General features: G+C 46.7%; 1 protein-coding gene across 3 annotated transcripts in view; it reads right to left on the bottom strand.

The window, feature by feature from the left end:
• The window catches only part of CAMTA2 (calmodulin binding transcription activator 2), a 183,702-nt gene that overhangs the window by 122,144 nt on the left and 47,324 nt on the right, over positions 1–14,234 (bottom strand). For all 3 annotated transcript variants that reach the window (XM_068273892.1, XM_068273893.1, XM_068273894.1), the window contains exons 5-7: positions 7,150–7,285; positions 6,968–7,039; positions 409–562 (exon numbers count right to left, since the gene is read on the bottom strand). In XM_068273892.1, the coding sequence (XP_068129993.1) occupies positions 409–562; positions 6,968–7,039; positions 7,150–7,285 (362 nt within the window). The remainder of the gene's footprint in view (positions 1–408; positions 563–6,967; positions 7,040–7,149; positions 7,286–14,234) is intronic.

Here is a 14,234-nt window from a genome sequence, read left to right as displayed (position 1 = left end):
TTCTGTCACGGAAGTGAGAGGTATACGGAGGCTGCCAATATTTTTATTTCCTTTTAAGCAATACCAGTTGCCAGGCAGCCCTGCTTATCTCTCTAGCTGCAGTAGTGTCTGAATCACACACCTGAAACAAGCATGCAGCTAATCTAGCCACACTCCTGTCAGAGCACCTGATCTGCTGCATGCTTGTTCAGGGGCTATGGCTAAAATGATCAGAGGCAGAGGATCAGCAGGACAGCCAGGCAATGTGCATTGTTAAAGCCTCCATATTTCTCTCACTTCACTGTTCTGTTATGTTGGGTCATACATGTCCCTATTTTGCAGGAGTCACTGCAGACGACCAGCGGATCGGAGCGGGATTGGCTCCTCCTGCGGCCAGCAGTATAAGCCCCGCCCCTCCCCGTCACTTACACATGGGCTTCAGTTGGCTGATCAGCTCCTCTTTGGTCCATTTCATCCACTCCTTGCGGTCGCTGCTGGTAGAGCACAGAATGGGGCCGCAGATCTTCCCGCAGTCCTCGATTGCCGGGACATTCAGATAGTGGACCAGGACAATGTCGGGGTTCTGAAGAAGGCGGAGAAATGAGCTGTTATTCATCGCATCACCTGTAAGTGGCAGGCTACACATCAACAGCAGAGATGGCCAATGAGAAACAAATAATCCTGATGTGATCTCATGGAAATTACACAGCTTAAAAATGGACCAATCAACTGAATCCAAGGTGGGATAGGACTGGCCTGTGTTCAAAGTGTGTGAATTTGCATAGTTCTGAATCATTAGCAGCTCAGTGACGAGGAAGGATGAGCCTCTAGAGGCCGTGAAAAGTAGTGCAGGTACATATCCACTTATGTCTGTGAAGAGTACAAGTCAACAAAAAGCATTTCTAGGGTTTAACGGGTTAAAATGAAACATCTGAGCCGTCCCTTCTTCAAATCTTTCCAATTTTTATACAGAGTGTACCTGAGGTGGCTGGAGACATGGTGAGATCGACGTGTGTATATACAGTGCAACATACACATAAGTAGGCTGTGTTCCTTTTTTCCTTTCCCTGCCTGTAAGGGTTACACATTCAAGCATGCAAGGAATACCCAGACAGCTCATGGTGACCCAGAACCACCTGAAGGAAAGAAGGGGCTAAAAGAGACTAAAAAGCCCTCTATTAAAGCTATAATTATGCCTTCTTAAAACAAGGTATTTGTAGGCAAGCAAGGAACAGTTTCTCTCCAGTCGGGACCCAGCCGCACTATATCGTAACCCTCACTGATCCGGAATTTCAGCCATAAAACACTTTCCTGGCAGAGAAGAGCTTCTGAGTGCAAGGGATAGATGCAAAAGGTCAATAGTTCATATATTTTAGCCCTGGGACACTTGAAAGACTGTGTCATTGATCAGAGACAGTAAAACATTAAATCTACCCTTTAACCACTTAAGCCCACAGGGTTGAATTTTTTTTGCATCTGAGCAACTTTCACCTCCCATTCATTTGCCAATAACTTTATCACTACTCATCACAATGAATGGATCTATAGCTTGTTTTTTCAGCCACCAATTAGGCTTTCTGTGGGTGATACACTTTGCTGAAAATTAATTTATTCTAAATCCATTTTAACAGGAATATTAAGAAATAAATGGAAAAAAATCATTATTTATCAGCTTTTGGCCAATATAGTTTGAAATTCATACACGCTACCATAATTAAAACCCATGTACTTTATTTGCCAATTTGTCCTGCTTTTTACACCATTTAAATGATGTCCCTATCACAATGTATGGCGCCGATATTTTATTTGGAAGTAAAGGTGCAATTTTTCAATTTGCGTCCATCACTATTTACAAGCCCATAGTTTTAAAAAAATATATTAATATACTCCTTTGACATGCATATTTATAAAGTTCAGACCCTTAGGTAACTATTTATGTTTTTTTTTTTTATTACTGTAAATTTTTGTTTTTTTTTATTAAAAATTGTATGTGGGTAATTAGTGGTGTGGAAGGTAAACAGTAATTTTTAATGTAAAAAGTGTGCATGTACAATGTAAAATGCATGTGGGTGTAGTTTTACTATTTGGCCACAAGATGGCCACAGTCAAATAGTCCTGGGAGCGATCGAGCTCGCTCCCAGGAAGAAGAAAGAAGACGCGTAACGTTTTGGCACGCAGAAAAGCTGCAGCGTCTGGAGAGACGTTGTCAGCTTTTCTCCGGGGGGGATGCGATCGGTGAAAGGGATCTATAATCCCTTTCACTGATCGCTGGGTTAACGGCCGGTAGCGGGAGCGCGCATGGGGGGGTCCGCGGGAGCGCGCGCGACCCGCGGGAATGCGCGCAGCCTAACTGGACGAGAAATCTCGTCCAGTTAGGCTTAAGTGGTTAAAGGACAACTGTACTGTAGTGAGAAGTACCATATAAACTTGCATACAAGCCGACCCGCGTATAAGCCGAGGTATCCACTCTCCCCTCAGAAATCAGGAAAAAGTGATGGACTTGTGTACAAGCCCCCTCCCCAAGTATAGCTCCCTCCACAGTAGCCAGATGTGCCCCAAGTACAAGCCAGATCATACAGCTGTGTCTCAAGACGCCACTAGATGGCAGCATAGATATGAGACAAAGCAATTGCCACACAGGAAGAATAACTGATCAGTGAACAGCTGACAATACTGCTTGCACGCTCCGCTCCGCTACACAGGTAGTCTTGAGCAGCACACTCTGCACACAGCCGGGATCCAGCTGGGAAGAGCTGGATCACTAGTGCAAGATCCTTACGCTCCTCTGCCAGTAACAAATCCTTCTCCACCCTCCATTCTGCTCCACTGACTTGCATATAAGCTGAGGGGAGAGGGGGGTCACCTTTCATCACATTTTTTGTGCTGAAAAATTAGGCTTATACGCGAATATATAAGGTATATTGTGGCTGCCATATTTATTTCGTTTTAAGCAATACCAGTTACCTGGTAGCCCTGCTGACCCTCTGCCTCTAATACTATTAGCCATAGCCCCTGAACAAGCATGCAGCAGATCAGGTGTTCCTGACATTATTGTCAGATCTGACAAGATTAGCTGCATGCTTGTTTCTGGTGAGTGATTTACAGACTACTGCAGCCAAATAGATCAGCAGGGCTGCCAGGCAACTGGTATTGCTTAAAAGGAAAGAACTATGGCAGCCTCCATATTCTTCTCACTACAGTTTAAATACAAAATAAAGCAGTGGGATATCTAAAAAAGGTCATATTTAGGAGTAGGAGGACAGACACAATTGTTTATCTCCTTAGTTTATTTTCACCTCGGGTTCACGTTGAATATGCTGGATTACGGTTATCAAACAAGGTAACAGGAAAACTTATCGTGAATCAGGTTGTGTAATTTTTCTGAATAACCCCCATAGTATTTTCCGGTTCAGTGACATGGTGCAATCGGTTCAAGAATCAGATGAATTCTGCCCAATCAGACACGACGGACAGCTGAAGCTCCGATCAGATGCTAACTGCAATCATGCTAACAAACAATGCTAAGCTGCTGGACATGCTGATCAGTAGAGCATGTCACACTGAATGATTGTGAATCATCTATGAAAACCAAGGCCTTGTCACAGGCGCTTGTGCAGAAACAAAAGATCTACTGAAGGAACCACCATACACATGTTTATGCTGAAACATGCACGACTGCAGAACTTCCCTAGGGCTGCCCCCACTCTCTGGAACTCGCTCCCACCAGCCATCAGTCTCTCCCCCACCTTTAATAGCTTCAAAAAAGCCCAATGACATATTTTCATGCTTGCCTACCCCCCTTCACCAGCACCATAATAGGTTCTGCTGGGCACCCTCTCATCAGACGCACCTATTGTCTTCTATCTCCACCCTTTAGATTGTAAGCCTCTGGCAGGGCCCTCCCCAAGTGGTTGCAGCTTGATTATGCAATCTCACTGTCCATCACCCCTCTTGTGGACTAGAACAGACTCTATTTTTACATAAGACACTGAACTACTGTTATCAAAGATATGTGATGAGCTCCTTGTATGTCCTGCCTTGTATATTATTTCCATTTATCTATTGTGCAGCGCTGCGTAATATGTTGGAGCTTTAGAAATACAATTAATAATAATAATACAGTGTTTCCAGCAAACAATAACATGACGTTATAGGGGTATTGTGGCTTCCATCAGCCACACTTTAGCCCTCTACAATCCGCACAAATTAAAATTGCATCATGATTGGTTAACGCTACACCTGTGCCCGTCTGCGCTGCAAAAAGTAAGATTTATGCTGCCTTCGTTTTGAAGATCGTAGCAATTACATTTTTCAGACAATGGCCTCACCCAGCAATCCCCCCCTTCACCTACACACACACACACACACACACACCACACACACACACACACACACACACACACACACACACACACACACACACACACACACACAGTACACACACTGTACACACACACACACACACACACACACACACACACACACACACACACACACACACACACACACACACACACTCACACACACACACACACACACACACACACACACACACACACAACAGCGCATGGACAGGAACCGGTATGGTTGATTAGTGCCCTATCTGTGCTGCAAAAATAATCGTTCTCTTATATTTTTAGAGATATTAACATTTTTTACAGGTCAAAAGTTCCCCCGCTCCCTACAACAGTGCTTGGGCTGGATGAACTTTGACGTTTATAAAAACTTAAGAGACACTGAAGCGGAAAAAAATAAATGATATAATGAATTGGTTGCGTAGTACTGATAATTACTAGAACATTAGTAGCAAAGAGAATATTCCCATATTATTTTCAGTTATTTTTTTTTATAACATTGCATCATTCTCTAATATTTGCAGTTTACACACTACTCAGCATTCTAAATGACTTCACAGAGCAGGCTAATGAACTTTTGAACTGTTCTCTGTAGGAAAAAAAACACAATACAGTGCCGGACACCTGAGATAATAAGCTTCAGAAGACAGAGCTCTCTGCGACTTTGAAAGTGGTGGAGCTCAATGGCTCTTGTGCATAGATAACAACTGGAGTTTCTTAGCTCTTCCTGTACTGGAAACAATTAGACTGATGTCTCTGCTCTTAATGTTTTATTTCTTAGCTGTGCTACACATACAAATCATTATATCATCATTTCTTCCACTTCAGTGTATCTTTAAGTATTATAAAAACTATAAGGGATAAAACAATGGTTCTTGCAGCACAAACAGACACAAATGCGGCACTAACCAACCATACAGGTCTCATGTCTGTATGCTGCAGGGGGGCTGGGTGACGTCTCCTGGGAAAAGAAGAATTGTCATTATCTTCAAATCAAGAGCAGCTCAAATCTTAATTTTGCACAAACCTGGCACTAACCTCACACTTCGGAATTTTTATTCCAGCTGATAGCACAGAGCCCACTTCACAGAACCTTCAGAAAGTGGTCCTAAACTTACGCTGTAAACGGTGGAAAGGACCGCAGGTGGTGTGCTGAGGCCATCTAGTGGCCTTCAAGGAGAGAATACAAGCCAAATGTACACTTAAATTCTCTGTCCAGTACAATCCTTTTCTTTTTCTGTCTGGGGGCTGAATAAAAATTAAAAACTGACGTCATTTACCCCAGAGAGTTACAACTAGATTTTTAACCTTAGATTTTTGGTTTTATTTTCAGTTAAAGGATACCCGAGGTGACATGTGACATGATGAGGTAGACATAGGTATGTACAGTGCCTAACACACAAATATCTATTCTGTGTTCCGGTTCTGGAGGTGTGTTTAGCTTCTAAGGGTAACAATGGTTAATTTGCATATTCAGCAGTGATGCATTGTGGGAAACATCTCGGAGCTCACTCTAACCTGAATTCTTGCAAATTCTTTCTGTTTTAAGAAAGCAAACTTTTGTTTTTCTGCCTGAAAGAGTTAAATATCAGGTATGTAAGTGGCTGACTCAGTCCTGACTCAGACAGGAAGTGACTACAGTGTGACCCTCACTGATAAGAAATTCCAACTATAAAACATTTTCCTAGCAGAAAATGGCTCCTGAGAGCAGGAAAGAGTTAAAAGGGGTCACTAGTTCATAGATTTTAGCTCTGGCATACTTCAATGAATGTGTCATTGAGCAAAAACAACAAAACAGTTAAAACTTAAAAAGTAGATTTAAACATAAAATATAATTGTGGAATATCTTAAAAAGTCATTTTTAGGAGAAGGAAGATAGGTGCAATTGTTTATTTCATTAGTTTATTTTCGCTTCGGGTGTCCTTTAAGGTACCTATGTATTAGTGATGCTAGCTATTCAGAATCAAAATTTAAATTAGATAGTGCTGGTCGCAGCAGAGGGGGTTAAATTACCTATTCTGCCGCCTATAGTGGCGGTCCACCTAACGCCACCGGCTATAGGCGGGGGCATAGGTAAGTTAATCCCCCACTGCCACGGGCAGCACTATCAAATTTAAAATTTCTATTACGAGTAGCTACGTATTGGTAGCTAACATCACTACTAGACGTTACTCGATTGCTCCATTGAGTGGTTAAGCGATTGACTTTAGCGTGGTCTATCGAAAGCTGATTGACTAGCGGCCAACACACTGCAAGCAAGATCCTGGCCGTTCTCCTGGACTATGTTGTGCCTTCATGCTCCGAAACCAAAAATCGATTCTGCCGAATATCAGCCGATTCCTTTACCATCAACTGATATTTTCCATCCAGCCTCATCGAGTAAATTTGTCAGTTTGACCAGATAGCTAATTTCCATAGATCGAGCAGAGCAGAACATCATCGATTGTCCCCCAATCTGATAAATGGTCTATCGTATACAAAAATCGAGTAATGTCTGCGCACCTTTAGGAAGATAGTTACACTTGTTTATCGCATTCCATTGTGTGAATTATTGGCCCCAGAACTATGATAAGCAGGTAAAGTCCAACAGAAGATCAGCCTTTAGAGGCAGGTAAGTCATATGCGTCACTTACCTGCAGGAGCCAGTAACAGCGGCGGTGGAAGGTGGGGACGATGGACGAGTGAACATAGCATCCGTACAGACACTGCGGAGACAGAGGTGTCACGTTTACCATAAACATCCCTGAGAGTGGAGAGATCCGCCCCCTCCCCCATCTATCCTCCATGCCCCGTACTCCCTGCAGGCTATACTCACCTCCATCCCCTGCACCTTCAGCTTCATGTGGTCCTCCCGCGTGGTCTTGCCGTCTTTGCGTTTCTTCCAGCAGTAGCCATCTTTGCGGTATTTCACCTTCTTGCGGTTGTAGAGAATGATGGAGCCGTTCTGAGGTCTGCAGAATAGAGAGAAGAAGTCGGAGTTATCTTTGTCAGCCGACCACCCAGGGGGAAGTTTACACAGCGCAGCACTTAGGAAGGAATCTGGCCCCATAAAGCAGAACGGGATCATGGGTAAAAGTCTGCAGCAGCTAAAATCACTCCTAAAGCAGAACTCTGCCCGTGTTCATGTTTTTAAGTACAGTATATATGGGATCATTATTATTATTATTTAGTATTTATATAGCGCCACCATTTTCCGCAGCGTTGTGCAGAGTATATATTGTCTTTGTCACTTAACTGTCCCTCAGAGAAGCTCACAATCTAATCCCTACCATACTCATATGTCTATGGATGTATCATGTAGTGTATGTATTGTAGTCTATGGTCAATTTAGGGGAAGCCAATTAACTTATCTGTATGTTTTTGGGAAGGGGGAGGAAACTGTAGTGCCCGGAGGAAACCCACACAGACACGGGGAGAACATACAAACTCTATGCAGATAGTGCAGATGCTAGCACCAGTTCTTCTTGCACAGACGATCAACCCTCGTTCTAAGTCACGTAAATCTTTTGTCTTACCCATTTTGACATTAACTTCCAAGATAACTACGTCGTCTGTAGCCAGAGGCTTCCTCGTAAGTCATGTGTTACTGCAAACGCATCTGTGCCATACTTGTTAAACCATCTATCCCTCTCTAATAGGACTCATCCATGTTTCTCACCTTCACACATTCCTCTTCTTCAGCTAAAATTAAGAAGGTTGTGAAACCACAATGGGTGTGACAACATGACAACATAGGAGAATTCCAAGAAACTGCAGGTAACTGACTGTTGCCTGTATTGATTATTCCGATCTGGATTTGCTGATACTACATTCTGAGGTTGCCCCTCTATGGCTACAGTTTTCATCATTGTAACTCTATAAAAGTAAAGGGCACTATAAGGTAATTGGCATATGAAACCTTCATATGCTTTAGAACAAGTGTGTTGTTCAATAAAGTGTTGTCTCTTTAAAAGAGATTTGGTCTTATGACGGTCAATCGTCTTTCCTGTGGTCCACCACTGGGTCTTCGGTGTTTAACCGGAAGTCCTCCATGTCCCACCACTGGGTCTTCAGGATTCAACCACTATCCAACCACATGTCCTCCATATGCCACCACTAGGTCTTCTCTGTTCAACCACTATCCAACCACATGTCCACCATGTCCCACCACTGGGTTTTCAGGGTTCAACCACTATCCAACCACAAGTTCTCCTCGTCCCACCATAGGGTCTTCTCTGATCAGCCACTATCCAACTGCGTGTCCTCCATATGCCACCACTAGGTCTTCTCTGTTCAACCACTATCCAACCACATGTCCACCATGTCCCACCATTGGGTCCTCTCTGTTCAATCACTATCCAACCGCAAGTCCACCATGTCTCACCACGGGGTCGTCTCTGTACAGCTGCTATCCAGCTGTGTAACATAGTTACATAGTTATTTTGGTTGAAAAAAGACATACGTCCATCGAGTTCAACCAGTATTAAGTACAACACCAGCCTGCTCCCTCACATATCCCTGTTGATCCAGAGGAAGGCGACAAAAACCCTTACAAGGCATGGTACAATTCAGGGCTGTGGAGTCAGTACAAAAATCTTCCGACTCCAACTCCTCAGTTTCTGAAACCATGACTCAGACTCCGAGTACCCAAAATTGCTCAGACTCCGACTCCTCGACTCCGACTCCTTAGTCTAATACTTAACAGGGCTGTGGATTTTGTACAAAAATCATGCGACTCCGACTCCTCAGTTTCTGAAACCACGACTCCAGCTCCGACTCCGGGTGCCCAAAATTGCCCCGACTCCGACTCCTCGACTCCAACTCCGACTCCACAGCCCTGGTACAATTAGCCCCTAAAGGGAAAAATTCCTTCCCGACTCCAGATGGCAATCAGATAACATCCCTGGATCAACATCATTAGGCATTACCTAGTAATTGTAGTCATGGATGTCTTTCAACGCAAGGAAAGCATCTAAGCCCCCTTTAAATGCAGGTATAGAGTTTGCCATAACGACTTCCTGTGGCAATGCATTCCACATCTTAATCACTCTTTTACTGTAAAGAACCCTTTCCTAAATAAATGGCTAAAACATTTTTTCCTCCATGCGCAGATCATGTCCTCTAGTCCTTTGAGAAGGCCTAGGGACAAAAAGCTCATCCGCCAAGATATTATATTGCCCTCTGATGTGTCCTCCATAGTTCAACAATAACAAAACAACATATGTAAAGCGCTTTTCGCCCATAGGACTCAAAGCACATAAACATGGCTCAGACCAGTAATTGGTTGAATGGTAAATTGTGGTACAGAGGAAGAATTCTACAAGTCTGCAAATGCCAGGCTAAACAGGTGACTTTTCAGTCTGGATCTGAATAACTTCAGGGATGGGGGCTGTCATTACTGGGTGTGGTAGGGAATTCCAAAGGGTAGGGACAGCATGACGGAAAGCTCTGGTTCCAGAGGTTTTGAGGTGCACTCTGGGAGTGACCAAGTTTATGGATCCTGCTGATCTGAGGTTGTGAGAGGTGTGGTGCAGTTTCATAAAGCGCTTTGGATCCTATGGAAGAGCTTTGAGTCCTATGGGAGAAAATCGCCATAGAAATGTTATTGTTATAAAGTCCTTCATGTATCCAGGGCCAGAATTGTGCAGGGATTTGAATGTCAACAGTCCAATCTTGAAGAGTACAAGTAGAAGGGTATGGAGTCGCACACCGTTACACAGGGTTCATTGCGTGCATAACCAGGGTAGTAAGCCAAACTACTGTTCAAGATGCAGGATAAGTCCAAAGTAGGTTAGCAAACCAATCTGCAATAAGTTGATTTTATGCCATCAATGTGGACTAACTGATGTAATAGAAGCAACTTATTGCAGATTGGGGTGCTAACCTACTATCATCAATCTTGAAGAGTATTCTCCATTTTACAGGCAGCCAGTGCAGTGAGCGAAGGATCGGTGTAATGTGACAGTGGCAAGGCTGGTTTGTTAGCAATCTGACAGCAGCATTCTGTAATAGTTGCAGGCTATGCAGGTCTTTGTTTGGAAGGCTTGTATCATAATCAGAAATATTTTTAATTGCCAGGCATAGCTGGGTCATGCTTGGAATTGGGTTTGGCACGTACAATTGCTCAGAGTAGAGATAAAAAGTATAGAAAACAGAAAGGCCTAAACGATAACAAAAGGCATAAACAGCAGTGCAAATTGATAATCAGACAGGACTGCAGATTGATAATTAATTACAACATAAATGCTAGTTAGAATTAAATAAACAGGGTGCAGTTCCAAACACAATGAGTGCAAATTAATGATTATATAACAGGAGTGCAAGTTATAAACTAACTAAAGTAAGGCAGGGTGCAGTACAGTTCACAGTGGTGGAGGGGGTGGGATGACCTGAAGGGAGTTCAGTAGGCTGACGGCAGAGGGGAAAAAGGAGTTCCTGTGCCTCGAAGTCTTGGTGGCGATGGTCCGAAACCTCCAGCCTAGAGGGAGCCGGCTGAAAAAGCGGTGACCAGGGTGAGAGGGGTCACCGGCAAACCTCAGTGCGCTGGAGTGTAGTCTGGAATTGTGGAGCCGGTCGAATGAAGGGAAAGGTCTGCCAATGATTCTCTCTGCCGATCTAATGACCCTCTGAAGTTTGTATTCTTCTCTGGTGGAGGAGCCAGCGTAGCAGACTAGGATGGATGAGCAGAGGACGGACCCGATGGTGGAAGAGCCAGCGTAGCAGACTAGGATGGAGGAGCAGAGGACGGACCCGATGGTGGAAGAGCCAGCGTAGCAGACTAGGATGGATGAGCAGAGGATGGACTCGATGGTGGAAGAGCCAGCGTACCAGACTAGGATGGATGAGCAGAGGACGGACCCGATGGTGGAAGAGCCAGCGTAGCAGACTAGGATGGAGGAGCAGAGGACGGACCCGATGGTGGAAGAGCCAGCGTAGCAGACTAGGATGGATGAGCAGAGGATGGACTCGATGGTGGAAGAGCCAGCGTACCAGACTAGGATGGATGAGCAGAGGACGGACTCGATGGTGGAAGAGCCAGTGTACCAGACTAGGATGGATGAGCAGAGGACGGACTCGATGGTGGAAGAGCCAGCGTAGCAGACTAGGATGGATGAGCAGAGGATGGACTCGATGGTGGAAGAGCCAGCGTAGCAGACTAGGATGGATGAGCAGAGGACGGACTCGATGGTGGAGGAGCCAGCGTAGCAGACTAGGATGGATGAGCAGAGGACGGACTCGATGGTGGAGGAGCCAGCGTAGCAGACTAGGATGGATGAGCAGAGGACGGACTCGATGGTAGAAGAGCCAGCGTACCAGACTAGGATGGATGAGCAGAGGACGGACTCGATGGTGGAGGAGCCAGCGTAGCAGACTAGGATGGATGAGCAGAGGACGGACTCGATGGTGGAAGAGCCAGCGTACCAGACTAGGATGGATGAGCAGAGGACGGACTCGATAGTGGAAGAGCCAGCGTACCAGACTAGGATGGATGAGCAGAGGACGGACTCGATGGTGGAAGAGCCAGCGTAGCAGACTAGGATGGATGAGCAGAGGACGGACTCGATGGTGGAAGAGCCAGCGTAGCAGACTAGGATGGATGAGCAGAGGACGGACCCGATGGTGGAAGAGCCAGCGTAGCAGACTAGGATGGAGGAGCAGAGGACGGACCCGATGGTGGAAGAGCCAGCGTAGCAGACTAGGATGGAGGAGCAGAGGACGGACCCGATGGTGGAAGAGCCAGCGTAGCAGACTAGGATGGATGAGCAGAGGATGGACTCGATGGTGGAAGAGCCAGCGTACCAGACTAGGATGGATGAGCAGAGGATGGACTCGATGGTGGAGGAGCCAGCGTAGCAGACTAGGATGGATGAGCAGAGGACGGACTCGATGGTAGAAGAGCCAGCGTAGCAGACTACGATGGATGAGCAGAGGACGGACTCGATAGTGGAAGAGCCAGCGTACCAGACTAGGATGGATGAGCAGAGGACGGACTCGATGGTGGAAGAGCCAGCGTAGCAGACTAGGATGGATGAGCAGAGGACGGATTCGATGGTGGAAGAGCCAGCGTAGCAGACTAGGATGGATGAGCAGAGGATGGACCCGATGGTGGAAGAGCCAGCATACCAGACTAGGATGGATGAGCAGAGGACGGACTCGATGGTGGAAGAGCCAGTGTACCAGACTAGGATGGATGAGCAGAGGACGGACTCGATGGTGGAAGAGCCAGTGTAGCAGACTAGGATGGATGAGCAGAGGACGGACCCGATGGTGGAAGAGCCAGCGTAGCAGACTAGGATGGATGAGCAGAGGACGGACTCGATGGTGGAAGAGCCAGCGTAGCAGACTAGGATGGATGAGCAGAGGACGGACTCGATGGTGGAAGAGCCAGCGTACCAGACTAGGATGGATGAGCAGAGGACGGACTCGATGGTGGAAGAGCCAGCGTAGCAGACTAGGATGGATGAGCAGAGGACGGACTCGATGGTGGAGGAGCCAGCGTAGCAGACTAGGATGGATGAGCAGAGGACGGACTCGATGGTAGAAGAGCCAGCGTAGCAGACTACGATGGATGAGCAGAGGACGGACTCGATAGTGGAAGAGCCAGCGTACCAGACTAGGATGGATGAGCAGAGGACGGACTCGATGGTGGAAGAGCCAGCGTAGCAGACTAGCATGGATGAGCAGAGGACGGACTCGATGGTGGAAGAGCCAGCGTAGCAGACTAGGATGGATGAGCAGAGGACGGACTCGATGGTGGAAGAGCCAGCGTAGCAGACTAGGATGGATGAGCAGAGGACGGACTAGATGGTGGAAGAGCCAGCGTAGCAGACTAGGATGGATGAGCAGAGGACGGACTCGATGGTGGAAGAGCCAGCGTAGCAGACTAGGATGGATGAGCAGAGGACGGACTCGATGGTGGAAGAGCCAGCGTAGTAGACTAGGATGGATGAGCAGAGGACGGACTCGATGGTGGAAGAGCCAGCGTAGCAGACTAGGATGGATGAGCAGAGGACGGACTCGATGGTGGAAGAGCCAGCGTAGCAGACTAGGATGGATGAGCAGAGGACGGACTCGATGGTGGAAGAGCCAGCGTAGTAGACTAGGATGGATGAGCAGAGGACGGACTTGATGGTGGAAGAGCCAGTGTAGCAGACTAGGATGGATGAGCAGAGGACGGACTTGATGGTGGAAGAGCCAGTGTAGCAGACTAGGATGGATGAGCAGAGGACGGACTCGATGGTGGAAGAGCCAGCGTAGCAGACTAGGATGGATGAGCAGAGGACGGACTCGATGGTGGAAGAGCCAGCGTAGCAGACTAGCATGGATGAGCAGAGGACGGACTCGATGGTGGAAGAGCCAGCGTAGCAGACTAGGATGGATGAGCAGAGGATGGACTCGATGGTGGAAGAGCCAGCGTACCAGACTACGATGGATGAGCAGAGGACGGACTCGATAGTGGAAGAGCCAGCGTAGCAGACTAGGATGGATGAGCAGAGGACGGACTCGATGGTGGAAGAGCCGGCGTAGCAGACTAGGATGGATGAGCAGAGGACGGACTCGATGGTGGAGGAGCCAGCGTAGCAGACTAGGATGGATGAGCAGAGGACGGACTCGATGGTGGAAGAGCCAACGTACCAGACTAGGATGGATGAGCAGAGGACAGACTCGATGGTGGAAGAGCCAGTGTAGCAGACTAGGATGGATGAGCAGAGGACAGACTCGATGGTGGAAGAGCCAGCGTAGCAGACTAGGATGGATGAGCAGAGGATGGACTCGATGGTGGAAGAGCCAGCGTAGCAGACTAGGATGGATGAGCAGAGGACGGACTCGATGATGGAAGATCCAGCGTAGCAGACTAGGATGGATGAGCAGAGGACGGACTCGATGGTGGCGGTGTAAAAGCACGTCAGCAGCTCTTGT

The sequence above is a fragment of the Hyperolius riggenbachi genome, chromosome 3, assembly GCF_040937935.1.
Source record: "Hyperolius riggenbachi isolate aHypRig1 chromosome 3, aHypRig1.pri, whole genome shotgun sequence".
NCBI classification, from domain to species: domain Eukaryota; kingdom Metazoa; phylum Chordata; class Amphibia; order Anura; family Hyperoliidae; genus Hyperolius; species Hyperolius riggenbachi.
This window is presented reverse-complemented; position numbering and strand designations above follow the sequence as displayed.